Below are 27487 nucleotides of genomic sequence, written 5' to 3' on the forward strand. Positions count from 1 at the left end.
ACCGAAACGAATTTGGCGTCCTTTTTTTCCCACAAACAGAGCTTTCTTTTGGTGGTATTTGATCACCTGTGCGATTTTTTGATCACGCGCTATAAACAAAAAAAGAGCGTAAATTTTGCAAAAATAGCAATATTTTTCCCTTTTTTTTATATGAAATTCCCCCAAAAAAAAATGTAAAAATCAAAATTTTTTAATATTTTCGGCCAATTTGTTTTATGCTACCTATGTTTGGTAAAAAAAATCGCAAAAAGCGTATTTTGATTGGTTTGCGCAAAAGTTATTGCGTTTACTAACAAAGGGAAAGATTTTTGTCATTTTTGTTGTTTTTTTTTTTAACGCGTAATGGCGGCGATCTGCGATTTTTTTTGCGGTACTGCGACATTGCGGCGGACAGATCGGACCCTTGACTGACATTTTTGACACTTTTGGGGTTACCAGTGACATTTCTACAGTAATCAGTGCTATACATATGCACTGTTACTGTAAAAATGCACTGGTAGTGAAGGGGTTAACTTTATTTGAGAGGGAGGGGCTGTGTGTGTCCCTAGGGGCGTGATTCTAACTGTGATTGGCTGTGGCTTCAACTGTATGAGGAGTGATCAATGGATCTACATAGTAGATCCATGTGATCAGCTCTCATACAGAGAGGAGAATGACAGGCAGCTTGTTTACACAAGCTGCCTGACTATCTCCCTCTCCCCCGCCGATCGCAGAGTGGCCGGCGGCGATCGGGTCCGCCGGTCACGCGCGCGGGGGGGTCCGTGACCACGCGGGAGCGGGAGCGCGCCTCCGGCGGCGCGCGCTCGCTCCCTAAACCCTCACAGGCGAGCGACGTAGACCTACGTCACTTTGCCTGTGAGGGGCTGACCGCCCACGTAGATAGTCGTGCGGCGGTCGGCAAGTGGTTAATATCAGTTGTGATGATGGAACATGCTTTGGACAGTTCCTGCTGGAGCATTGTGGAAAATCTGGCTAGTAACACTGCATCACCCGAATAGGGGGCCTGAGGGGGTGCCTGAACATCGCCCGTGGGGCTAGGCTGGCTGAATAGTGAGTCCGCCATTTCAGCCATGTTTCGGTCCATCGATGAGCCCGGGGAGCCGGACATATCTGGCCTGCTGTAGGAGGGGGCGGGGGAGGGTAGCTGGTAACTCACCCCGGCGCCCGGAGACCTCCCGGATGTCCCCGATGTCTGTGAGGAGAAGGGGTCGCCCATGTCATCCCTGGAAGGGGAATCTGCTGCCAGGTGCGGAGATGCCGGAGTGGGAGGCCGAGGCTGCTCCAGGGCCGCGTCCCGACCGCTCGGAGCGCTCTGCTTGCCCGGCGCCATTTTGGGGGAGGGTGTCTTCCCTGAGGAGATAGGCCGCAGACCGTCCCTCTGATTGCCGCGCTTGTAGGGCCTTTTCCTGGGCAATCCGACCGATCCCCGCCACATGACCGCTTCACGATCCTCCGGGGAGAGAGCTGAGCCGCCACCCGGTCTCCCGCCACTGTATGTAGCTGGATTTCTCCGGTGATATGCGGAGTGCGGCTAGAACATGTCCGTGCTCGTGCCCGCGCACATGCGCACTCATCTGACTTCATTTGAATGAGTACATTATGTAGCCTTCATTGTTTCCCAAGCCAGCTCATCCCAAGGAATTTGCCCTGCAAACCTTACATAGTTACATAGTTAGTGAGGTTGAAAAAAGACATCAGTCCATCCAGTTCAACCTATGATGTGTGTGTGTGTTTGCTGTTAACCGTACATTGATTGAATGCTGCCAATGATCCCTCAGCATTGTATTTTTTGAAGGCCTTTTCTTTAGCATTAGTATGCATTTTTATGTTGAAGTTTAGACACCCGGGGTTTAGTTTTCCTCTTTTAAATTTATTTCCCTTTGGAATGCACTGGCCAATCCCTTTAAGTATGCTCTTGAAGCACTCCCATTTTTCCTCCGTGTTCTTTGTTCCCAGGGTTCTATCCCATTTGATATTTTCTAGCAGAGAGCGCAGTTTTGGGAAATTGGCTCTTTTGAAATTCAGTGTTGTTATATTACCCTTATGTTTCCTATTACTATGATTAATACTGAAACTAATTGACCTATGGTCACTGTTTCCTAAGTTGCCCCATATTTCTATATCCGTGAGCAGGTCTGTATTGTTAGTAATCAGTAGGTCAAGTACCGCATTGTTTCTTGTCGGTGCATTCACCATCTGACCCATGAAATTGTCCTGCAAAACATTTAGGAACTGCCGAGCCTTGGCTGAATGCGCGGTTCCTTCTGCCCAGTCTATATCTGGATAATTAAAGTCCCCCATTATAATAACATTTCCCATCCTTGCTGCCAATCCTATCTGTAAAAGGAGGTCCGCCTCCCCCTCCTTCTTCTGGTTGGGGGGCCTATAGCATATGCCCAATATTACCTTCCCCACAGTGCCTTCCCTTTGAAGTTCTACCCATAGCGATTCTACCTCGTCCAAAGCGCCATTATTAATATCATCCCTCATATTTACCTGTACACAGTTCTTAACATACAGACATACCTCTCCCCCTTTTTTGTCTTCTCTATCTCTGCGATAAAGGGAATACCCCTGAATGGTCGCCATCCAATCATGAGAGCTGTCGAACCACGTCTCTGTTATCCCCACATAATCTAAGTCCTCCTCAAACATCAGCAGCTCCAGCTCTCCCATCTTGTTGGCCAGGCTTCTGGCATTGGTATACAAACCTCATAATTTTGACCGGTTACATATATCCTCATTTGATGTTTGTAGGCTGCTCTTGTGATTTTTTCCCCATACCCACCTTGGGTTTAGGAGCTCTGAACACCCTTCCACTAATATCCCCATTTGTGCCCTCTGAATCTTGCTTTCCACTGGCTAATTCTACATCTGTACCCTCCCCCCATCACCTAGTTTAAAAGCCCCTCTAACTTTATGGCCATCCTCTCACCCAGTACGGCTGCACCCTCCCCATTTAGGTGCAATCCGTCCCTACCAAAGAGCCAGTGGCTGACTGAGAAGTCGGCCAGTTCTCCAGGAACCCGAAACCCTCCTTACAACACCAGCTCTTCAAACCACTTGTTAACTTCCCTAATCTCCCGCTGCTTCTCTGGTGTGGCTCGAGGTACAGGTAGTATTTCTGAAAATACTACCTTGGAGGTCCTAGTCCTCAACTTGGCTCCTAAGTCCCTGAAATTGTTTAGGACTCTCCATCTTCCTCTGCCTATGTCATTGGTACCCACGTGTACCATGACAGCTGACACCTTGGATGTGGTTTGTGCGATTCAGGTGTATCTGGCAGCTACTAGGTCCTTTTGGAGGTCAGACTCCCATTTGTGGTTACGGAAAGACCAAGAAAAGGGATGGCCGCTTCTTCAGCTACCATCTCCAGATGGATCAGACAGATGGTGTCTCAGGCCTATTCCATTAATGGCCAGGTCCTACCTTTCCCTGTCACTGTGAATTCTACTTGGGCACTGAGTGCTTCTTGGGCCCTCTGTCGTCAGGCTTCAATATCACAAGCTTGCAAGGCAGCCACTTGGTCATCCATGCATACCTTCACAAAATTCTATACTTTGGTATACTTGGATACTTTGGTATCTTCGGATGCTTCTTTTGGCCGCAAAGTTTTGCAGGCTTCTGTTTAAGAGGGATTGTTCCCTCTTGAGGGGTGTTTTTTCTTTAAATCTTTATTTTTCAGACAGGGCTCCTGTGTCCTGGTTAAGGGCTCTTATGTTTAGCCTTGGGTTATTTTCCCCACCCCTCATTGTCCTTTTGGCACTGCTTTTGGACGTCCCACTCGTTATGATTTATGAAGCGCTGTCTCAATCAAACGAAAGAGAAAATGGGATTTTGGGAATGGAATTACTGTAAAATCCAGTTCATCAATGGACACAGCACCCACCCCTCTATGGAGTTCTGATACTTCTAATAATGCTTGCTACTTAACTGATTGGAAGGTGGAGGCTCCCTCAGAACCGATTTATTGAACTAGACTGCAAGTTGAAGGGAAGGACCTCCAAGGTGATATTCTCTGAAATATTGCTTGTGCCATGCATGACACAGTAAAGGCAGGGGGAGATTAGAGAGTTGAATGCATGGCTAAAGACCTGGTGTAAGGAGGGATTTTGGTTTTTAGAGCACTGGGCTCACTTTTCAGTGAGATGCAACCTATATGCTACAGATGGTTTGCACCAAAATGGAAAGGGGTCTGTTTTGCTGGGGAAGAGGTTTATGGGAAGGCTGGAGGAGTATTTAAACTTGGATTGAGGGGGGAGGGTGAATTAGATTATTATGGGGCACACAGGTCATTCAGGGGTCAGCCCCTATTGGTGGGAGGAATGGGAAAAGATTGGGGGAGAGCGATGGCAGAGGATAAGAAGGTTTCCTTGTTACAAACAACCATTGGAAATGGTGCTATCTGTACCAAAATAAAATAAGTATGCAAAATGTGACAATGAATTAAAGTGTTTGTTCACCAACGCCAGAAATCTTTCAAGCAAGATAGGGGAGTTGTAAGCTCTGGTGCACGAGGAGAACTATGGCTTAATTGGTATTGCTAAATCTTGGCTTCATTCTTCACATGACTGGGCTGTTAATATTCCTGGCTATGCTCTCTTTCGGAAGCACAGGGTAAAATGTGTCTGTATTGAGAAGTGATGTCAAAGTGAGTGTGAAAGAGGACCTAGTTGATGGAGAGTGTGATGAGTGTGATCTAAAGCAGTATGGGTGGAAATGTACTTGGGTGTGCATAATACAAAGATTATCATTGGAGTTTGTTATAGACCTCCCAGTAATAATGAGGAGGCGGAGCTCAGCTCATTGCACAGATGGAAAGGACTGCATGGGCTGGGACAGTGATAATAATGGGGTGATTTTAACTACCCAGACATTGACTGGAGTAATGACACTGCTGGAACAGTTAACCACTTAAGCCCCGGAGGATTTGGCTGCTAAAGGACCAGGGGTTTTTTTGCGATTTTTTTACTGCGTGACTTTAACGGACAATTGCGCGGTCGTGCGACGCTGTACCTAAACGAATTTGACGTCCTTTTTTTCCCACAAACAGAGCTTTCTTTTGGTGGTATTTGATCACCTGTGCGATTTTTTGATCACGCGCTATAAACAAAAAAAGAGCGTAAATTTTGCAAAAATAACAATATTTTTCACATTTTTTTATATGAAATTCCCCCAAAAAAAAAGTAAAAATCAAAATTTTTTTAACATTTTCGGCCAATTTGTTTCTGCTACCTATGTTTGGTAAAAAAAATCGCAAAAAGCGTATTTTGATTGGTTTTCGCAAAAGTTATCGCGTTTACTAACAAAGGGAAAGATTTTTGTCATTTTTGGTGTTTTTTTTTTTAACGCGTAATGGCGGCGATCTGCGATTTTTTTTTCGGTACTGCGACATTGCGGCGGACAGATCGGACCCTTGACTGACATTTTTGACACTATTGGGGTTACCAGTGACATTACTGCAGTAATCAGTGCTATACATATGCACTGTTACTGCAAAAATGACACTGGCAGGGAAGGGGTTAACTTTATTGGACAGGGAGGGGTTAAGTGTGTCCTAGGGGCGTGATTCTAACTGTGTAGGGACATTCCTATTGGTGTAAAAGCAAAGATCAACCGTTCTACATAGTAGAACGGACAGATCTTCACTTTTACACAGGGAGAACTGACAGGCAGCTTGTTTACACAAGCTGCTCTGTCTTTCTCCCTTCACAGGAGCGATCGCAGTGTGACTGGCGGACATCGAGTCCGCCGGTCACACGCACTGACTTGCCTGTGAACGAGCCACGGCGGGCGCGCGCCCGCCCGCGATAGGCTCGCAAGTCAGTGACAGGCGAGTGACGTACCGATACGTCACTCTGCCTGGCCGGGGCTGACCGCCGCAGTATATAGTCCTGCGGCGGTCGGCAACCGGTTAAAGGGCAAAAATTTATAAACCTATTGCAAGACAATTTTATGGTGTAGTTTATTTAGGCCCCCGACTTGAAATGATGCTCTGTTGGACCTGGTAATCTCAAACCATGCAGAGCTTATTACTAATGTTCATATAAAAGAACATCTGGGTAGCAGTGACCATAATACGATTTAATTTAATGTTAAGGCTACATGTACACGGAACGTTTTAAAAAGTCCTTTGAACGCTGGAATTTAACAGCTATGTAAAGGACGTTTAAAACGTCCGTTGTGTCGCGTTTGCAGCCGCGTTTAGCAAGATTTAGCAGGCTTTTGCGCTCAGATCTGTTTTTAGAGGTCAAAAAATCATTCCCCTTTAAACAGTAAAACCGCAAGTCCTTAACGCGGGTGATCGCGTTCGGTCGCGTTTTGCGTTTGAAACGCCAGTAAACACACGTTCTGAACATCCTGAACTCAAATAATTGCTTTCCAAAAAACGACACTGAACTCAACTGCCTCTAAATGACTGTAAACGACTCAGTGTACATGGACAGATAAGATAACATAGAGTAGGGTTCAGGGGCTGCTGAAAAAAACGCCCAACTGCTCCTAAACGTCTGTTTACAAGTAGCAGTGTACATGTATACAGGAAATATAAAAATACTTAACTTTAAGAGGGCAAATTTTCCAAGGATGAGGGCTGTTCTCCAACATTTAGACTTGGAGGGAATATTGGCAGAAATGGGAATTCTTTAAAAAGTATGCAAAATCACTGCAAATTCCTATAGGCAATGAGTTTAAAAGGCTAAAAATAAAACCTGTGTGGCTCAAGGTCAAAGTTAAAAAAACCTATAAATAAGATAAGAGCTTTTAAAAAATATAAAAATGAAGGAACACTATCACTGTTTAATTGTTAAAAAGAATATTACAGAATATGTAAAAAGGAAATCATGGATGCAAAAATTCAAAATGAATGACAGACTGCAAAAGATAGGACAAACCCCAAAAAATTATTTAAATATATTAATAGTAAAAAGGTCAGGTCTGAACATGTAGGCCCTTTACAAAATAATCAGGAGTGGGTGACTGGGGACAAAAAGAAGGCAAATTTATTAAATACTTTCTTCAGCTCTGTGTATAATCCCGTATAATCTGTGTACAAGGCCGCTCCAGCAGACGTCCTCTGACGAAACGCAAAGGGCGGAGTCTATTGCGTCATACGTCACTTCCGGGTTTTGGACATCCGACCGTGGAACGCGGAAGCTTCCCGGCGAGACCGAACTGATCACGAACAGCCTGCACCATGAGTTCTTTATGCTCGCAATTATTTGCTTTTTGTATACTGCATCAATGGGGTCCTCCTTCTCCTTTTTTGTATGAAATCTACTGGCGTGTGCCTGCTCGCCTGAGTGAAGGAGCCCCTGGAACTCTGCTTGACTCGTTCCATTGCAACCACGGAAAACAGGTCGTATACAAGTTGCGACACCTAGTGGCCACACAGGTGAATGCAACCTTTCCTTCAACACACTGGGAAATTCTTGTCACTTCTTATTTGCACCTTGTAAGAATTCCCCGATCTTATTTTATTAGCACTGCTTTATCAGGTCTATTTTCAGTGACACTGATTGTTTAATATATTTTACACTGTATACACCTTTTTATTTTTTGGAATAAATTATCACCTCCTTTCTTCTCACTCTTGTTGATTTATTTATTCATTTATTTGCACATGAGCACTTTTTCACGCTGGTCACTATACACAGCTGGAATTTTTCCCAAGTGGGACAATACTTATTTATTTTGTGCACTTATTTTATTTATTATAATGCACTGATTCTTAACTTTACCACCTTGAAGTATAAATTGCTTTAGTTGACACTCTGTCACCTATAGGTAGCGCCGTGGCAACTTTTTAGCATTTTCATTTATTTTAACCCCTTGGGGTTTGGTTGCTGGCAGCTTACACCTGATTATTATTTACACACGGTATTCACACAATTCCATAGCACTGGTCACTCCTGTCTTTCTATTATCCTTTACAAAATAATCAGGAGTGGGTGACTGGGGACAAAAAGAAGGCAAATTTATTAAATACTTTCTTTAGCTCTGTGTATACAAAGGAGCATGGGGGATATGGTCTGGAAATATTTAGACAGAATAAAGGTGGATAAAGTGCCTTGACCAGATGGCATCCACCCACGTATCCTAAAAGAATTGAGCTCTGTCATTTCAAAGCCTTTGGTTCTAATTTTTAGGGACTCGTTAAGGACTGGAATAGTGCCACTGGATTGGCGTAGGATCTAGGTGTTCTGGTAGATTATAAGCTTAAAAATAGCATGCAATGCCAAGCTGCGGTTTCCAAAGCAAACAAAGTCCTTTCTTGTATTAGCAGAGGCATGGACCCCAGTGAGAGAGATATTATTATGCCCCTGTACAAATCATTAGTAAGACCTCATCTGGATATTGCTGTTCAGTTTTGGGCACCGGTTCTCAAAAAGGATATCGGGGAACTGGAGAAAATGTAGGGAAGTGCAACCAAACTGATGAGGCACGGAGGAGCTCAGCTATGAGGAAAGATTAGAGGAACCTTATTCTCTATTGAGAAGAGGAGATTAAGAGGGATATGATCAACATGTATAAATACATAAGGGGTCCATATAGTGAACTTGGTGTTCAGTTATTCAATTTAAGGTCATCACATAGGACAAAGGGGCACGCTTTACGTCTAAAGGAAAAGAGATTTCGTCTCCAAAAACAGAAAGGTTTCTTCACAGTAAGAGCTGTGAAAATGTGGAATAGACTCCCTCCAGAGGTGGTTCTGGCCAGCTCACTAGATTGCTTTAAAAAAAGCCTCTTTCCTAGGTGTAAATAATATAACTGGGCACTAGTTTTTATAGGTAAAGTTGGTTGGTTGGAATATCGGATTGCCTCTCAGGGGATCAGAAATGATTTTTTCCCCCTGCTGTAGCAAATTGGATCATGCCTTGCTGGGGTTTTTCACCTTCCTCTGCATCAACTGCAGGTATAGGTTTGTGTATTTGGGATTGTATGTTTGTGTTTTCCTTACTGGTTTTTGTTTTTTAATGGTTGAGCCAGACTGACTTGTGTCTTTTTTCAACCTAACTATGTAACTATGATTACCTAGAGCAGAGAGGGGTTATACGCCAGCTGAGAATGACCAATGAGCGTAGCCAGGTGTTTTTTGTTCTGCCTAATCCTACTCCTGGAAGAGGCAATTTAACCCACTAGTTATGATTTATTGAGCGATGTGTCCGTCGATTAACTCGGTAAGTACAAAAATCCAATTTTTTTTTTTTTTTTGCGCTATAAACAAAAAAGACAGACCATTTTGAAAAAAAAAAGTTTCTCTTTCGTTCATTGACGCACAGCTTTCCATTTTTAAGAACCACAGGGTTATATTGCCCCCTCAGCAAAAAATATAACTCTCCAAAGATGGAGAGAAAAAAAGAGAGGTTTTTGGCAGGATCCTAGTAAGCAATAAGAACAAATTAAATGATGTCAAAAGATCGTGTTTATAAAGTGTAGAACATAACAATGTATAAATGTATTGGCATGTACAATGTTATAAACAAAAACAAGTGAAAGAAAATGACAAAGAAACAAGACAAAAAAACATATAAACACATAAACAATGGCTGCAGCCTGCATATGGACACATATTCCATTGTCACGGGTACATATCAAAAGCAAATGCTTAAATAAATGATTATCCCTTTCCTGAATGGAGATTGCATGTATTCCCCTGGTGGAATAATGTAAATGTCCCCAGGAAGCTCAGACTGCAAGAAAGGATCCTTGGAGGTGTAGATTGGTAAGTTTAAACTCAACAGGAGTATGTTGTTGTATAACAAAATCCTATGAAGTTGAACAGGCGTCTCAAGCTATCCTGGGAGACACGAGTGTAGTGTTCAGCTGACTAGCCATTGCTGATGCATAAGTTATTAGCATACAGGAGTAGCACATTAGGCAGAAAAAAGACTTGGCTACGCCTATGGTCAGTCTTAAAAGGGAAAACATCCCCCTCTCTGCTATAGGCCTTAAGTTTTTTTTCTGCCTAACCAGGAGTAAGGACCCAGTTCCCTGCCAGGATCTCTGGTCCTGGCAATTTTTTCCTCTTGCATGGCTTTTTTTTCTCCTGTTTTTTTTTTTCTGTGTGGTCTTCAATCAACTGCCAGCCTGGGCGGTGGGCTGGATATCTAGCCAGCAAACGCGTGCATACCACAGCTCCGTGCTAGGTCAGCCGCAACATAGCCCCACTAGACAAGGGCGGGCCTGCAAGTTAAAGGGCTTGCGAGGTCACATATGAGTCACAGCGTTCCTCCTGGCCGACAGTTACCCATTTCAATGGTGTAGAGGTTCTGTCTGGAGGGGTGCCCGTTTGTTCTTGGTATGGTGAGTAGCTGTTCCCCCTCTCCCCCTAGATGGGTTTGGGGTGGACACGGACCCCTCCCTGGGACGGTCGGACCTGCAAGTTCCCCTCAGACCACCCCATTGGTTGTTTTGTGGTCCCTGTGGTTCATCTTGTTCCCCCCCATCAAGGGTAGCATGCTGCACGGTGGGGGCAGGGGGCGTGCCACTGGTGAATGGATGCAGGCTCCAGGGATCCCTCCTCGAGCTGTGTGCAGTGGCCATTTTGCCATAGCCGGCACCATTTCTTTGGGGCCTATTTGTTTCTAATGGCTGGAAGCCATGTTTGTGTAGTCTGGCGGCCATGGCGTGCTGGCAGAGCGGCAGCCATGACAGTGGAGCCTTGAGGTGGTGAATTTGGCTGTGGGATCTCCTCCTTTTCCCCTGGTGTTGACTCCTGGGTTTTTTCTTCCTCTTGGATGCCGCACGTGGAGCAGGACCATCTCTAGTGCAGACCAGTGCTACTCTGGTGGGGTGGTGAGTCTGGTGGGGTCCCTCCCTCTCTATGCTGTAGGTTGTGGGGTGCTCTGCTTGCTGGTTACCTAGTAGTGCTACCGTCATGGTGGGGGGTGTCCCATAACGGGGTGTCCCATATAGTCTCAGGAGCAGGTTTCCCCATCTGACCCTCTTCTCAGGGGCTGCAGGACCCTCGGGGTCCCAGCCCTCTATTGATGCACTGACGGCGGTCCTGGAGTCCTTTGTTTCCCAGATAGAGTTGGTCTTTGGGCGGCAGGCTAGCAAAAAGCGCCCCCCGCCTTCCCCTGCCTTATCTGTCTCATTAGATCTGAATCTGACTCGGCCGCCGCGGATGTGACCCACCCTGAGGGTTTTGCAGCCACACTCCCTGATTTATCAGATAGTGAGGATTATTCCTCCACACCTGTAGCTGTTCATGAGAAGGAGCTGGTTGACGCACTGATTACATCTGTGTGGGAAACTTTAAAAATGGAGAATGTAGCTGCGGTGGAGGTGCCAGTTCCATTTGGCACCCACAAGCCGTCTCGCACAACGAAAATGTTTCCTTACTGCTCCTTTTGACTGTAAGGAATGGGAGCGTCTAAATTGCCCCTTTGTGGTTCCTAAACGCTTTCCTGTGAATCACTCCTCAAGAAGTGGACTGTTCCACTAGTGGTGAACCCCCCTGTGGCCAGGTTGAAAAAATGCAACCATGATTCCGGCTTTTAAAGATCCGGCTGACAGGAAGGCTGAGTCTGTGGCTTGCAATATGTTCACACTTGCCGGCTCGGCGCTTAGGCCAGTCCTGGCCATTGCCCTGGTGTTGCAAACACTGAGTGGGCTAAGCTTTTGCGAAATGACCTAGAGGGTGAGTTGATTCCCCCTGCCTTTGCTTAGTTGGTGGACCAGGCAGTTGGTCCAGGGACTGCAGTTTGTCTAAGATGCCTCTTTGGACGTGACTCACCTGATTTCTAACCTATCTGTTTCAGCAGTGGTGCTTAGGTGTGTATTGTGACTTAAGTGTGGGTCTGTGGACCAGACTTCTAAAAAAAAAAAATAAATAAATCTGACTGATTTACCCTTTCAAGGTGATCGCCTGTTTGGGGCTAGCCTGGATGACGACATTAAGAGTCTCACAGGGGGTAAGAGTACCTTTCTTCCACAGTCTGGGAAGGGAAAAGAACCTTGTCAGATGTGGCCAATCTTTCTCGGCTCACAAGAAGTTTTTTCGTCCCTCAGTGTCCACTGACAAGGGTTCAAAAGCTTTCAACTCCTCCTCGGGAGGGTCCATGCAGCCCTGGTCTGGTAAGCCTAGAGTGAGATTCTCTAGACCCGCAGACAAGGCTCCTTTAGCATGAATATGCACTCTCACCCCGTGCCTGGGACCTTTTTTGTAAATGACAAATGGGTCCACGAAGTGATACTGTCCGGTTACAAGATAATTTTGTTCTTCCCTTCCAATGTGCGTCTGTCCTCAGACCGGTTGCAAGCTCTTTTATGAGCAGTGCAAGACCTGTTGCTTCATGGTGTGATTGTCCTGGTCCCGGTATCAGAACAGTTTCAGGGTTTTTATTCAAACCTGTTCATGGTCCCAAAGGAGGAGGGAAGGAGGGAAAGGTACGTCCATTTCTGGACCTCAAGGCCCTGAACTGCTTTGTGTGGGTTCAGAATGGAGTCTATTTGCATGGTGGCCCCCGGTTTTGGCGTTGCAACATCAGAGGGGGGATTGCCATTCTGGGCTACCTGGATGACCTCTTCTTGTGAGCGGAGTCCTCTGCTGCCTTGATGGACGACGTAGAGATCACTATACAGACCCTGAAAGAGTTGGGTTGGCTTCTAAACTACCAGAAGTCTGCTCTGATTCCATCCAGAAAGTTGGGACTATCTGGGTCTAACTCTGGATTCAGCTCTACTCAGAGTGTACCTTCCTCTAGACAAACTCCAGAAGTTGCATGCTTCGATTTATCTACTGCTGTCCAGCAGGTGATCCTCCCTCTGGACTTTTGAGGCAGTCCTGTTTGCACAGTTCCATACAAGGTCGCTTTTAAAGGGAGATCCTTGTTAAATGGGACAAGTGTCCGAGGATGCCAGTCTGTCCGGGTAGGGAGGTGTCCTGGGACTGTGCTCCGCTCAGGGTTGTTGGACGCTGGAGGAATCCTGACTACCGTTCAAAGTCTTGGAACTTCGGGCAATCAGGCTGTGCTTGAATCACTGGACAGATCAACTCTGAGGGCTCCCGGTACGGTCCAGTTGGACAATGCCACGCCAGTGACCTATGTCAAACACCAGGGCAGAACAAAAAATATGTTGGCAGCCCTGGAAGTAGCCAACATCCTTCGGTGGGCAGAAAGCTTTGTTTCGGTCCTCTCCGCCGTACATATTGCAGGAGTGGAAAACTGGCAGGCAGACTATCTCAGTCGGTAGGCATTGGACCAAGGGTAGTGGTCCCTTCACCCGGACGTATTTCATCAGATATATCTCTGGTGGGGCACTCCCGAGGAAGATCTGTTTGCTTTCTGGCTCAACAAAGGTCCGAGGTTTGTTGCAAGGTCACGGGATCCTCTGGGGGATGCCACAGATGCTATGGTGGCTGTGGGGCCAGTATCGTCTGGAATACGCCTTTCCTCCTCAAGCTTCTGCCACGGCTTTAGCGCAAGATCGAGGCCATAGGGATTCAGGTTATTCTGGTGGCCCCGCCAGTCTTGGTACACCAACCTGGTGGGACTGGTCACTGATGTCCCTTGGAGACTGCCTCTCAGGAAGAATCTGTCTCAAGGGCCGATCTTCCATCCTTCTTTACAGTTATAGGCTTTAACCACCTGGCTATTGAAATCCAGGTGCTAAAGGATAGAGGTTTGCCTTGGTCGGTGATTCAGACACTGCTGAAGTCTAGGTAGTCTACCTCTAGGAATATTTACCATTGTACATGGAAAGCGTACATTTCGTGGTGTGAGTCGATTGGAGTTCACTCTCAATCTTTTTCGGTGGCTCGGATTTGGACCTTTCTTCAATGAGGTGTTGAGCAGAAGTTGGCCTTGAGTACCATCAAGGGCCAGGTGTCGGCCTTGGCGGTCTTTCAACGATCTCTGTCCACGCACTCCTTGGTTCGTACTTTTATTCAAGGTGTTTGACATCTGACTCCACTGGTGCGGTCTCCTCTACCGCCATAGGATCTGAACTTGGCGCTTTCAGTTCTCCAGAAGCCTCCCTTTGAAAATATTCAGGCGATTCCCCTGCTTACGCTGTCCCAGAAGGTGGCCTTTTTTGTGGCTATTACCTCTGCTTGCAGGGTGTCAGAGCTGGCAACATTATCTTGTTGTACCCCCCACTTGGTGGTCCAAAAAGATGAGATAGTTCTTCGCCCATGTTCATCATTCCTTCCTAAGGTACAATATTGATAAAAATGGTCTGACACTGTCATTGCGTACACCTCCATCCCTGACTGCATACAGAAAAGAACATGTCATTGGCAGACTAGTGGTTTTGGCGCTCCCTCTGGTGGTGGGCTTGTGTCCTATCCGGGAGCTGCGATATATGAAAGGGAAGGGTTTTCTTCCCCTGCTGTCTCCTCCCACCCCTGGGCGGGGGCACCTATATATCGGTGCCATGTTCCCGCTGACCACGTCAGACCGCCGCGTTTGCGGCGTGCACACGTGGCAGCGGTGTATACACCCTGGATGGATGTGGATACCAGTGCGTCGCTGGTCTCTCCACATGGCAGATGCACTCTGTCGGCGTGCCTGCGCATGTTCACCATCCCACATGGCGTTAGGGACCCGTTCTGTTTTCAATCCAGATGGGCTAACAGGTGAGAAACAAACTTGGGATGCACCACAGATGTCCTCCAACTTTCTAAGGCACATACTATATTGGTTGGTACACAATGGTGATAACAACTACACACCTTTTCATACATGGACTTGCACACTTTTATTTTATTTTCCATTCCTTTTGTTCTTTCACAATCTTGGCACTTTCATCTCTTCTCATCGCCCTTTTCCTTTTATCATATCTATATATCTGCACATCTATATGTACTACTCTGGCACTCCCCCCCCCCTTTTTTTCATTGGTTTCCAAATACTGGTGCTGTTACCTACATATAATTATACTCTTTCTGTTATCACTAATGTGATGCAGCATTTACTACAGTATATTGATATACATATATACAATTTTTTTCAGCCAGCTCCATGGAAACCACAGATTTCACTACACTTTTCCCATATATGTTCTCGCCTGGTCCCCGTTTGGTTGCTGCAGATTCTGGCTCCTTCAGCTCCTGGGTAGGACTTGGTGCCTCCACCCCATGGCAGCGTCATACCCATCGGTTTGGCCTAATCATATGCAAGTGCGAATCTCCCCATTTGGGTTACATATTTAATTGAGTCTCTGCACTCATTGATCAGCACTATGTATAATATTCCATACTAATATGTATTTATTTTATAGACACGCTCGTGCATCATTACTCCTGATGAGTTGGCATCCGACCCACGTAAACGCGTTGAGTTCAAAATTCAATATAAATGATAATATATATGCAATGCTGGTATTATCTTGCCATCAAGCTTCATATGCAATGCAATGATGCCTGTGTGTAATATTGGTCATGTATTCTATGCATGTGATGGCCATGTATTTTTTGCATGTTTTACAATAAACTTCTTTTTATCAAAGTGACTATTTCGTTCACCTCAATTAAAGTCCCACCAGGGCAAATGTTCTTCTTTTCTTTCTTAAGGTAGTCCCTGATTTCCATTTGAATGAAGACATTTTGTTGCCTTCCCTGTGCCCCAGGCCCAAACATTCTAAGGAATTGGCTTTGCATTCCCTTAATGTGGTTCGGGCGATTTGGGTGTATTTGGCAGCCACTGAGTCTTTTTCGGAGGTCAGACTCGCTGTTTATGATCACGGATGCGATGGGCCAAGAAAAGGGCTGTCTGCTTCTTCTGCGACCATTTTCAGATGGATCAAACAGACGGTGACTCAGACCTATGCTATTAAGGGTCTGGTTCCTCCTTTCCCTGTAACGGTGCACTCTACTCGGGTGCTTAGTGCTTCTTGGGCCTTCCGTCATCAGGCGTCAGTGGCGAAGATTTGCAAGGCGGCCACTTGGTTGTGTGTTGGCCTCTGCAGATGCTTCCTTTGACCGCAAAGTTTTTCAGGCTGCTATTTAGAGGTTCTGTTCCCTCTTTCGGGGTGTATTTTTCAGGTTGGGCTCCAGTTGTTTTTTGTTAAGCTTCTGTTTACCTGGGGGGCTATTGTGTTTATCCTTGAGATTTTTTGTTTTCCCACCCCTCTTCTTTTGCACTCCTTAAGGACATCCCTGTGGATCTGAATAATGGAGAGCTCTGCCTGTCAATGAACGAAAAAAAAAATGGGATTTTTGTACTTGCCGTAAATCATTGACAGACACAGCACCCACCCCTCTATGGAGTTTAAATACTTCTGACACTGCTTGTTACTAAACTGAAGGCCTATAGCAGAGTGGGGGATTTATAGCACCTAGGACTGTCCATATGTGTAGCCAAGTCTTTTTTCTGCTTAGTGTCATACTCCTGTAGGGGGCAGTATAACCATGTGGTTCTCTAATAAAGGAGAGCTATGTCCGTCAATAATTCAGAGAAATGGATTTTACGGTAAGTACAAAACTACTATTTTTTTACTTTACTGCAAAAAAAAAAATATCCAATAAAGTTTTTAAAATCAAATGTATTCATTAATTTAGGCTAATATGTATTCTGCTACATACTTGTTGGTAAAAAAAATCCCAATAAGCGTATATTGATTGGTTTGTTCAAAAGTTATAGCGTCTACAGACTATGGGACTTTTTTTCATTTTTTACTAGTAATGGCGGCGATCAGCAACTTATAGCCGGACTGCGATATTGCGGCAGACAATCGGACACTGACACTTTTTACACTCTTTGGGGACCAGTCACACTAATACAGTGATCAGTGCTAAAAATATGCACTGTCACTGTAGTAATGAAACTGGCTGGGAAGGGATTAAACATCAGGGACGAACAAGGGTTAACTGTGTGCCCAGCTAGTGTTTGTGTACTGTGGGAGTTGATTTTACTAGGGGAAGGCATGGATCCAAAGCAGTGGTTAATCTAAAGCACATAGTGCGGTTCTTAGCTGTTCTCTCCTTCCTCTATCTGCATTAGTCCCTTCAGAAGGTTATGCCAGCACCATCTAATCTGACATATGGAAAGTCTACTTCACAGTAAGAGATGTAAAATCGGTTTCCTCAAGAACTGGTTCTGGCCAGCGCAATAGGTTGTTTTAAAAATTAGCTGAATGCACTCCTAAATGAACATAACACAACTAACTGGATAGTAACATTTATAGGTAATAACACCAGGGATTGTTGATCCAGGAAATATCCAATTCCTCCGCTGGAGAAAATTGGATCATGCTTTGACCTGCTCAGCAAATGATGTCAAGTTTTTAATTCATATGAAGAGTTTAATACTTCTAATAAAGATCTGTGAAGCCACTGTTTAATAGAAAAGTTTTTTTTAAGCTGGGAAAGAGCTGGGTCACATGACAGCTGTATCTTGATTATTAAAAAAAAGTACTTGGAAGTTTTTTTTTTATTTCTGTTAAAATAAAGAGAGCAAAGCCTAGGCCAGAATGATGTCCTTCCTGTACCCAAGCCTCCTGAGATCCCCATTTCATAAGCCGCAGGAGGCTTCATGGCTGTGTTTAACCCATTGCACATGTGCAGTGCAGCAACATCAGGAGGCTAGCTGCAGGACCTGGATGAGACAGCCGGCAGAAGGCTTCACGAGACCCAGCAGTGCAGAAGCTTTCAACAGGAGACAGCGCTGGATTCGCTGGCAGGTTGAGTATGCTATTTCAGCCCACCTTCAGAAAACCAGGTAGGAATGGGTTAATAAAATTAACCCTAGGGAGGTAAAGAAAATGCTATACAAATCTAATGGCGCACATTTTGTTTAAGCAGATGGATCGGAGATCTTCTTTGGGCCAACCTTCAGGGAACAACAATGATGGTAAAAATCAGGCTCTAAAAAGTCAGGTAATGCTTTGTTTCAGGCTAGAATCTTTAAACTGAAGATAGCAAACTTTGTCTAAATACATGTGTTCTTACTTGAATTTGGTGTGCTTTGTGTATTTCTTCCAGCTCTTTGCAGTAATAGTGTGAAACCTTACCTCTGTGCAGGAGCTTCCTGTAATGAAGACTGGGTAGGGTGACTGGTCTCATCTCCACCCTCTCGTAGTTTTCTGCAAGCAGCCTGTAATGTAGTAGTAGGTGGAGCATGGTTGGCATCTCCCACAACTCTGCTCTCTGCACAGGCTATGTACAGCACAGTGATGTTGTCACTCCTACATTTACAAGTTGATATCTGGGGTGGAAAGGCATTTGGTGCACACAAAGAGGATTTATCATTTTTGTGACTATTGAGGAATATACAGTTGTGCTTATAAGTTTACATACCCTGGCAGAATTTTATGATTTCTTGGCCATTTTTTCAGAGCATGTGAATGATAAAACAAAAACTTTCACTCCTGGTTAGTGTTTTGCTGAAGCCATTTATTATCAATTAACCATGTTCACGCTTTTTAAATCATAATAAAAACAGAAACTACCTAAATGACCCTGCTCAAAAGTTTACATATATAAATATAAGTTGCGCTAAATAGTGAAAACATATATGATAATGTAAAAAAAGTCCAGAAATAAAGTCCATATGAAGGCAAACAGCACGTCTGACGAAATTTTCTGTACAGGTACCGCTTACCAAAGGCTAATGATAAATAGGCCCAAAGATTCCAAGGGGTCCACAGGAACCAGATCTCAGACGGACTCCGTATGTTGAGTGGATCTCCTCAGTGTTGGGTGATCCTCCTCTGCTGCCAATTTCAGCGATGTCTCCTCGCTATATATATATATATATATATATATATATATATATATATATATATATAAAATATCTTTTTATATCCCTTTCCTGTTTTATACAGTTCCAACTACCTTTTCCCGCAGATCCTTTGACAATTTTTTTGCTTTCCCATGACTCAGAATCCAGAAATGTCAGTGCAGCAGAAAGATGCAAGGGTCTGTCAGGAGTCCAGAAACTCATTGACCTTTATTACACAAACACTAATTATAAGCAAACAGATCACAGATGAGGATGGTTACCTTTTAATAGCCATTCAAACACCTTTGTGTCAACTTGTGTGCATGTTATCAGGCCAAAATAACCAGGGTAAGTAAACTTTTGATCAGGGTCATTTGGGTAGGTTCTGTTGTCATTATGATTTAAAAAGAGTAAACACAGTTGATTTATAATAAATGGCTTCAGTCAAACACTAAGCATGAGTGAAAGAAAAGTTTTTGTGTTATCATTGATATTCTCAGAAAAATGGCCAAGAAATCATAAATTCTGTCAGGGTATGTAAATTTATGAGCACAACTGTATATAATGGAAAGTTTTTGTGCCCCGTAGTTCAACTTTAACTGCTTGGAGCCATTAAAAAAGACCTTGCACCCTTAGAATCCAAAGCCCATTAAGGTAACCCCCCCCCCCCCAAAAAAAAATTCAAAGTATGTATAAGAAGATGATTTAACCCTTTTACTGCCAGCTCCATACAGGGTACAGACCTACAGCACTTCTTGCAGCTGGCCAGATCTGTTCACCATATGTACTTCATTTCTCCTCCTGCTATAAGCTCATGGTCACTTCAATGAACATGAACTTACGGTATAACACAATTGTTCAGCAGACTCTGCTGAACAATTCTTTCTCTGATCAGCGCATTACAATCCACTCATCAGCGCTATTAACTAAAATGTGATCAGCCCCCGCCCCATGCTGCCTGTCCCCAGCCTCTCCACTTCCAGCCCACTCCCTGTCACCTAAAACGACCCCCCCAACTCTCCTTTCCTATCCTCTTCACCTCCCTTCCTGCCCCCAGCACTTACCCCCCCCCCCCAACAAATCCTATCCCTGCAGCTACCTTTAGAAGCCAGTATCCCTCCACTGCCTGGGCTTAGAGGGGATCCAGAGATGCCCCCCCCCCCCGCCCGTCTGATAATGCAGAGGTCTCAAAAGAGATATGGGGTTCTGTATAGACCTCTGATAACTCAAAGACTCCCCCCCCCAGAAAAAAATAAAAGATAAATATATATATATATATATATATATATATTTGTAGAAAAATTTAAAAAGTAAAAAAAAAAAAAAAAAAAACATGGAGCAGGCGGACAACACATCTGCTCTGCTAATGCAATGCGGTCACGGACACAGACCGCTGTTCTCTATTTAGCGGTCGGATGGAAATAGACTGCCTGTCCGCCGATACTATACAATCCGATCTGCTAGACGAATGGGGAAAAGGATCCCCATCCATCTGTTTTTAGTGGACCTGGTAGGATGCAGGCGGGTGTAAACTAACACATGTCCATTTACATCAGCCTCTCCATAGAAAACAATGGGTGGTCCGATTGGGCCAGCTTAACAAAATGGACAGGCAGACCCGATTGGTCTGCTTGTATGAAAGGGGCCTAAGGCCTTGTTCACACCGGGCATACACAACAAACCTTTACAGGGATGCACAGTGGTTCCGTGCATCTCTGTGCAGGCAGTCCCACTGATGTCATTTGGGATGTAGCAACTGCAAGAACAGAGCCATTGCTCCCAATTTGACATCCATGTAGGTCTGCGTGCATGTCCCTGAGCTCACACTGTCTGCGTTCGGGGTCGTGCACCCACACGGATGACAGATTGGGAACAGCAGCTATGCCTGTGAAGCCATGGCATCCCAATTGACATAAATGGGACACGGAACAACTTTAGCAGGAATTTTGTAAGTTATGTTGTGTTTATGTGCACCATTAATGATTTTAGTTTATTTTTTAGTGAAAATAGCAATATGATGAACATTTGCGGCAGCTGCCAAATCCGGCAGAATATTAGCATGCATAAAGAATGGGATGTATTCCAGAGATAAAACTATAATCCTTCCACTTTATAAAACTCTGGCCTGCCTGCATCTGGAGTATTCTGTCCAGTTCTGGCCGCCAGTCCTCAGGAGGGATGTGTTGGAGCTGGAGAGAGTCCACAGAAGGGCAACTAAACTAATTAGGGGATTGGAGGACCTTAATTATGAAGAGCGTCTACAATCACTTTATTTATTCTCCCTGGAGAGGAGACGCCAGGGAGATAGCAATTTATAAATACCTCAATGGTGATCTCAGCTTAGAAAATAAGCTATTCAGTCGCAAGGATTGCACGAGGACTCGAGGGCATACAATGCGATTAGAGGAGAAGCGTTTTAACCTCAGGCAACGCAGGGGGTTCTTTACTGTTAGGGCTACAAGATTGTTGAATTCTCTACCAAAAGAGGTAGTTTGTGCGGGAAGTATGGCTACTTTCAAAAGACTCTTGGACGTACATCTCCAGGATCAGAACATTAAGGGGTATGGGAGATAATTATGACCACGCGCGCCTACACGGGTTTAACTGGATGGACTATTGTCTTTATTCAACCACAACTACTATGGAACTATGTAAATTATTGCGGGGCCCAAAAAACTCTGTAGCACTTTTTTACAGGTCATGTGCTTTCAGAAAATGTATAGTTTGAGGGGTCTTTTCAAATTCTGAAAGCTGTAAGTGAAAAATGGTAACCTCCGGAGCAATTTGTTTTTATTTAGTTTTGCCTACCTTCAGTTTTCACCATCTCACAAAAGGTGCAATTTAAAATGTCCAAATATTTTATATTTATTATCTCAATATAGGTTTAACTTTTTTATTAAGTAGAAATTTAGCAGGAATTTTGTACATTTTGCCATGTATATATCCATGTATGAATTAATGATTTTAGTGTATTTTTAGCGAAAATATTTTTTTGATGAAACATTTGCGCAAATATCATGGTGCCTTAAAAATAAGTAGCGCCTTCTTTTTATTCTACTGGCCTTGTGCTTTCAGAAAATATTTGGTTTGGGGGGTCTTTTACAAACTGAAAGCTGTAGATGAAAAAGGAAAACCTCCAGATTTTTAGAGAAATTTTTGCATACGTCCCATTTTCACTATTTCTCAAAAAGGCGCAATTTAAAATGTACAATTTACAAATATTTATTAACTCAATACAGGTTTAGGTTTTTATTTTGTAAAATTTGCTGTTTGTATCTGCTAATAATTATTTTAGTGCATTTCTAGCGAAAATATTGTTTTGGTAAACATTTGCGTAAATATCGCAGGGCCTTAAAAATCAGTAGCACCTTCCATTTATTTTACTGGCCCTTTTGCTTTCAGAAAATGTGTAGTTTGGGGGGGTCTTTTAAAAACTCTTAAAGCTGTAAGTAAAAAATTAAAACCTCCAGATTTTTAGAGATATCTGGTTATTTATAGTTTTGTGTAGTTTTATTTATAGTTATTTATTTGTAGTTTTTTGTACGTTCAGTTTTCACCATTTCGTAAAATTGGCTGTGTTTGTATCTGAGAATTATGATTTTAGTGTATTTTTAGTGAAAATATTGTTTTGGTAAACATTTGCGCAAATATCGTGGGGCCTTAAAAATCAGTATCACCTTCTTTTTATTCTACTGGTCCTATGCTTTCAGAAAATATATGGTTTGGGGGGGTCTTTAACATGAAAGCTGTAAGGGAACAATGAAAACCTTCAGATTTTTAGAGAAATGTGGTTATTTACATGTTTGCGTATTTAGCAGGAATTTTGTAAAATTTGCTTTGCTTATATCTGCTAAAAATTATTTTAGAGATTTTTTTTTTAGCGAATATATTGTTTTTGATTTCCGCAAATATCGCAGGATGTTCAAATCAGTAGCGCCTTCTTTTTATTCTACAGGTCATGTGCTTTCAGAAAATATATGGTTTGGGGGTCTGGGGAAAAGCTGTAAGGGAACAATGAAAACCTTTAGATTTTTTTGGAGAAATTTGGATATTTCCATTTTTGCATATGTTCGATTTTCATCATTTCACCAAAAGGCGCAATCTAAAATTTACAAATAGTGGTTATTTATTGGATATGAAAAGGAGGCGGGGTAGGGGGCGCTGCCTGAGAAAAGCTATAACTGTATCCGTCAAAAAAGTGCTATTTCTTTAAGCCCATTAATCAAAAAATGTAGATAACCATAACACCGCGCTAAAGACAGTACATCTCACCAAACCTATATACCTGATTTAATTTAAAATACTTAATACATCAATCCGCGTACATAACCTATTAGATTGAATTCATATTCCCACAAAGAGGAAGATATAATCAAACAAAAAAAAAGTTTAAAAAAATATATAGTGAACAAATTAACCACTTGCCGACCGCCCACAGTATATTTACTGCGGCAGTCAGCCCCTGTTGTGCAAAGCGACGTAGTACTACGTCGCTCGCCCAGGAGCCTGTAGGGGGCGAGCGCGCACAGCCGGAGGCGCGCTCCTGCCCCCGCTCGTTCATGGCTATCCCTGCGCGTGTGACCAGCGGCTCCGATGTCCGCCGGCCACTCGCGATCTCCCGCAGGAGAGGGAGAAAGGCAGGCAGCTGATGTAAACAAAGCCGCCTGTCATTCTCCCTGGTGTAACTGCAGAGATCATACGATCCTGCTATGTAGGATCATATGTCTCTGTGGTTACATCACAAGCCACTCCCCTTTACAGTTAGAATCACGCTCCTAATAACCCCTTGATCACTAATAAAGTTAACACCTTCCCTGCCAGTGTCATTTTTACAGTAACAGTGCATATATATAGCACTGATTACTGTAGTAATGTCACTGGTACCCCCAAAAGTGTAAAAAATTTTAATCAAGGGCCAGATCTGTCCGTCGCAGTCCTGCAAAAAAAAATCGCAGATCACCGGCATTACTAGTTAAAAAAAAAAACAATAAAAATGACATAAATCTTTCCCTTAGTTAGTAAACGCTATAACTTTTGCGCAAACCAATCAAAACGCTTATTGCGATTTTTTTTTTTCTACCAAAAATTTGTAGCAGAAAACAAATTGGCCTAAAATGTTAAATTTACATTTTTACATTTTTTGGGGGGGAATTTCATATAAAAAATATTGTTTTTTTTAAAATTGACGCTCTTTTTTGTTTATAGTACAAAAAATAAAAATCACACAGGTGATCAAATACCACCAAAAGAAAGCTCTATTTGTGGGAAAAAAAGGACGTCAATTTCATTTGAGTACAGTGTCGCACGCCCGTTCAATTGTCCGTTAAATTCACGCAGTGCCGAATCGCAAAATAGGCCCTGGTCTTTGAGCAGGAAAATCCTCCGGGGCTTAAGTGGTTAATAAATAATTCGAAAAATATATTTTTAGGCAAGTGTCTAGTGAAAGTTCGTAAATAGTGCTCAATTAGTTCATAGCATCTATGTGACTTTCATGAGAGGTGACTCTGTGTTTCACGCCCCCCGAAGTTAATCTACTTACCAGAAAATGTGGAACCCTAGGCAATACTGCATAGGGGTCTTATCAAGCTTGTAATTCGTAAGTGTAGAAGATGGGGCTCCTTGAGTGTCTCCGATTTCCCAATACTCAGCATGGAAAGACGAAGAAGATCCTAATAGTGCAGTATGTTCAATACTTTTAATAAAAAAATCCAAGAAAAATATGCACTTGCAATGTATCGGATGTTCATAGGCATGTAGATTAATAAATTGGTAGATTAGAAGCTCCTAGAGGCTGGTTGAATGGCAATACCATATGTTCACCATAAGAAAAAGCAGTGTATGTTCCAGCACACTTCCGCTTGTGTTCCAACAGCCCGGAAGAGACGTTGACGTTGCTGCAAAGCCTGAACTCTCGTTGACGCGTTTCGCCCCTCCCAGTGGGACTCTTATAGACTCAGGCCCACTGTGTGTAAAAATAATCTATATACTGTATAAGTGATGTGTATTCAATACACCAGTATAACCAAATTCCAGCACACTATAGAGGGCACTAGGAATGCCTAGAGAGAATCGCATACAATAAAAGTGCTATATCCTTAAACCCATGTGTTCATGGAAATAAAGGTGATACATATACAATACAGTAACTATATGACCAATATCAGTACACCCTGGCTATAGATCCAAAAATAAAGTGCTCTCAGTGCAAAACAAGTGACAGGAAAATCAATAAACAATATATCTCAAGTATATGACAGAACGTGGTGTAATATAAAAAAGTGCTCGCAGTGCAAAAGAATACAAAAACACAGTACATAAAATATAAATTGAACCAAAAAATGAATGTGTCCATATAAAGTGACAAGTGCAAATAAAACAGTCTCTGGTGATAAGCCGTGAATGTGGATCCACTAGTGCTCCCCCGCTTTCAGGTCCACACTCACTGAAAGCTGTAAGGGAAAAAATCAAAAAGCAATGGATAAATTGCAAAGCGAAGTTTAAAAGTGGAGCACAGGGCCTGGCAGTGAAAGGGTTAACAAAGGTTACACTGCCCAGCTCCCAAGCTTCCCCATTGGTTAATGCGCATTTCTAGGATGTTAGAGACAGCATGGAGGCTAGCCTAGGCTTGGCAGGCAGGAGGGACCAAGGCAGCTTTGGCTTTTTACAGAAAGTCTTTGAAGGTAAGCCTCCTGTATCTCCTGATCATTGTGGCATGTGGATTAAACTAATCCCTATTTTTTTTTTTTTTTTGCATTTATGCATTTGGCCATTATTTCCTAGGTTTGCATTGTCCGGGTTTGTGACTGGTTTACCTGACCATTTAGGTAGTTCAGAGAAAGGCAAAAGTACTTTTGAGGCTTGTTCACTCTTGACTAAACTTCTAACATTCACAAATGCTCCTATAATGTTAGTATGGGTGTTAGACTTGCATTAATGAGCTTTAGTATGGGTGTTAGCCTGGCGTTTTACAAGCGTTAATGACGAGTTAAAAACTCTCCCCAAACTCCCCATGCACAGTTTTGAAGCATTTGATGCGCATTAAGGCGCATTAAAATCACTCCACAAATTCCCCTTTTTTGAATGAGTAGTGACATTACAGGAAATAACGCCCTGCACTGCAACCACCCTGCAAATACCTGCCAGAGCATTTGAGACATGTTAAAATATACTTGAAAAAGAGGGGTTGAAAGGCTTCAAACTCCTCCTGAATCGACATTAGGCTTCAATTTTGAAAAGAAGTGACGCTAATGCTTCATGTTTTGATAATGTGAACAGCACTGTATGCTGTCCATTGTATCATTTGCATCTGCTTTTAATGCCAGTGTGAACTTAAAGCATGGTCCAATCTGCTTTTCACATTACAGTTTCTTTCAATAAGTACAGGCATACCCCGCTTTAAGTACACTCACTTTAAGTACACTCGCGAGTAAGGACACAGCTTGTTCAGCTTGGCATGACACTACTCCCAGTTTTTAACATTGGCGTCTATAGGAAATCTTGGTCAGCTTGACATGGCACTGCTCCTAAACCATAAGTGACAGGGATACCAAACTTAGGGAGCACAGAGAGGGGACCCAGGACTACACCATATCCTTTGTGGCTGGCCAGCTTGCCTAGGTAATCTATGTCCTAGTCCTGGATCCCCTTAACATGCTCCCCAAGCTTGGTGTCCTTGTCACATTGTTTGGGAGCAATGCCATGTCAAGCTGACCAAGATTTCCTATAGAGATAGTGTATTTACATGCATTGAGAAATGAAAAAAGGTATTGTTTCACTTTAAGTACATTTTCGTTTTACATACATGCTCTGGTCCCATTGTGTACTTAAAAGTGGGGTATGCCTGTACATATGTTGAAATACTTAGTCATAAATAAACCAAACAGCCTGTGGTGTGGTTGAATCTGTCAATAAAGCTTCTGTTGTGACTTGGAGTCATTTATTTTTTATCCTTCTAAAATAATTAAAACAAACACAAGATAAATAGCTTAATCATCAAAGCGGCACAAGAATAGCAATAATCTACAGCAGGGGGTCTCCAAACTTTTTAAACAAAGGGCCACTTTACTTTATTAGGGGGGCTGGATTGTATGCACTGTGTGTGGTGGGGGATTGCGCACTAGCTACGTTGGGATTGTGGCCTGTCTGTGTTCCTGTGTGACCGGATAATGCATGGGCAGGAATCCTGGTAGGGGAAAAGTCCTTTCTAGGTATCGGAGGCTCTGGTTCCAAGTTTCTTTTTTGCGTAGGGAAAGGGCTAGCTGGTGCCTTTAACCACTTCTGGACCCAAAGGTTTTACCCCCTTAATGACCAGGCCATTTTTTTTTGCGATACGGCACTGCGTTACTTTAACTTTAAATTGTGCGGTGGTGCGACGCTGTACCCAAAATAAGATTACCTTTTTTTCCCATAAATAGAGTTTTTTCTTTTGGTGGTATTTGATCCTCTGGAATTTTTTTTATTTTTTTGTGCTATAAACAAAAGAGCGACAATTCTGGGAATAAAAAAAATTTTTTACTCTTTTTTTTTTTTTTATAAATTTTATTTATTTATGCCAGAGAAACCAAAGGGAACATTTCTTGTTTACATTTTACAAATAATACAACGTATTCCTTTTACAATCCCATTTACATTCATTATACGTCAAATTTAACCATATTTTTTTTTATTCTTAAATTGTAACCTTCCGTATTAATAAGCTACCTTAATTCCCTCTGTTTCTCTCATTTTTCTCCTTTTTACTCACCTAAAGATATCTTATATCAAATAGAAAAAAGGTAATTAAGTAAAAGTGAAAAAAAGTAAAAAGTAGGAAAAGGAAA

At 43.1% G+C, this 27487-nt stretch overlaps 1 protein-coding gene across 2 annotated transcripts in view; it reads left to right on the forward strand.

Moving 5' to 3' along the window:
- The window catches only part of LEMD1 (LEM domain containing 1), a 425098-nt gene that overhangs the window by 351954 nt on the left and 45657 nt on the right, over positions 1 to 27487 (forward strand). For both annotated transcript variants that reach the window (XM_082247400.1, XM_082247399.1), the window contains one exon: positions 17747 to 17824. In XM_082247400.1, the coding sequence (XP_082103526.1) occupies positions 17747 to 17824 (78 nt within the window). The remainder of the gene's footprint in view (positions 1 to 17746; positions 17825 to 27487) is intronic.

The sequence above is a fragment of the Pelophylax lessonae genome (assembly GCF_965119305.1).
Source record: "Pelophylax lessonae genome assembly, chromosome: 2".
Lineage (NCBI taxonomy): Eukaryota > Metazoa > Chordata > Amphibia > Anura > Ranidae > Pelophylax > Pelophylax lessonae.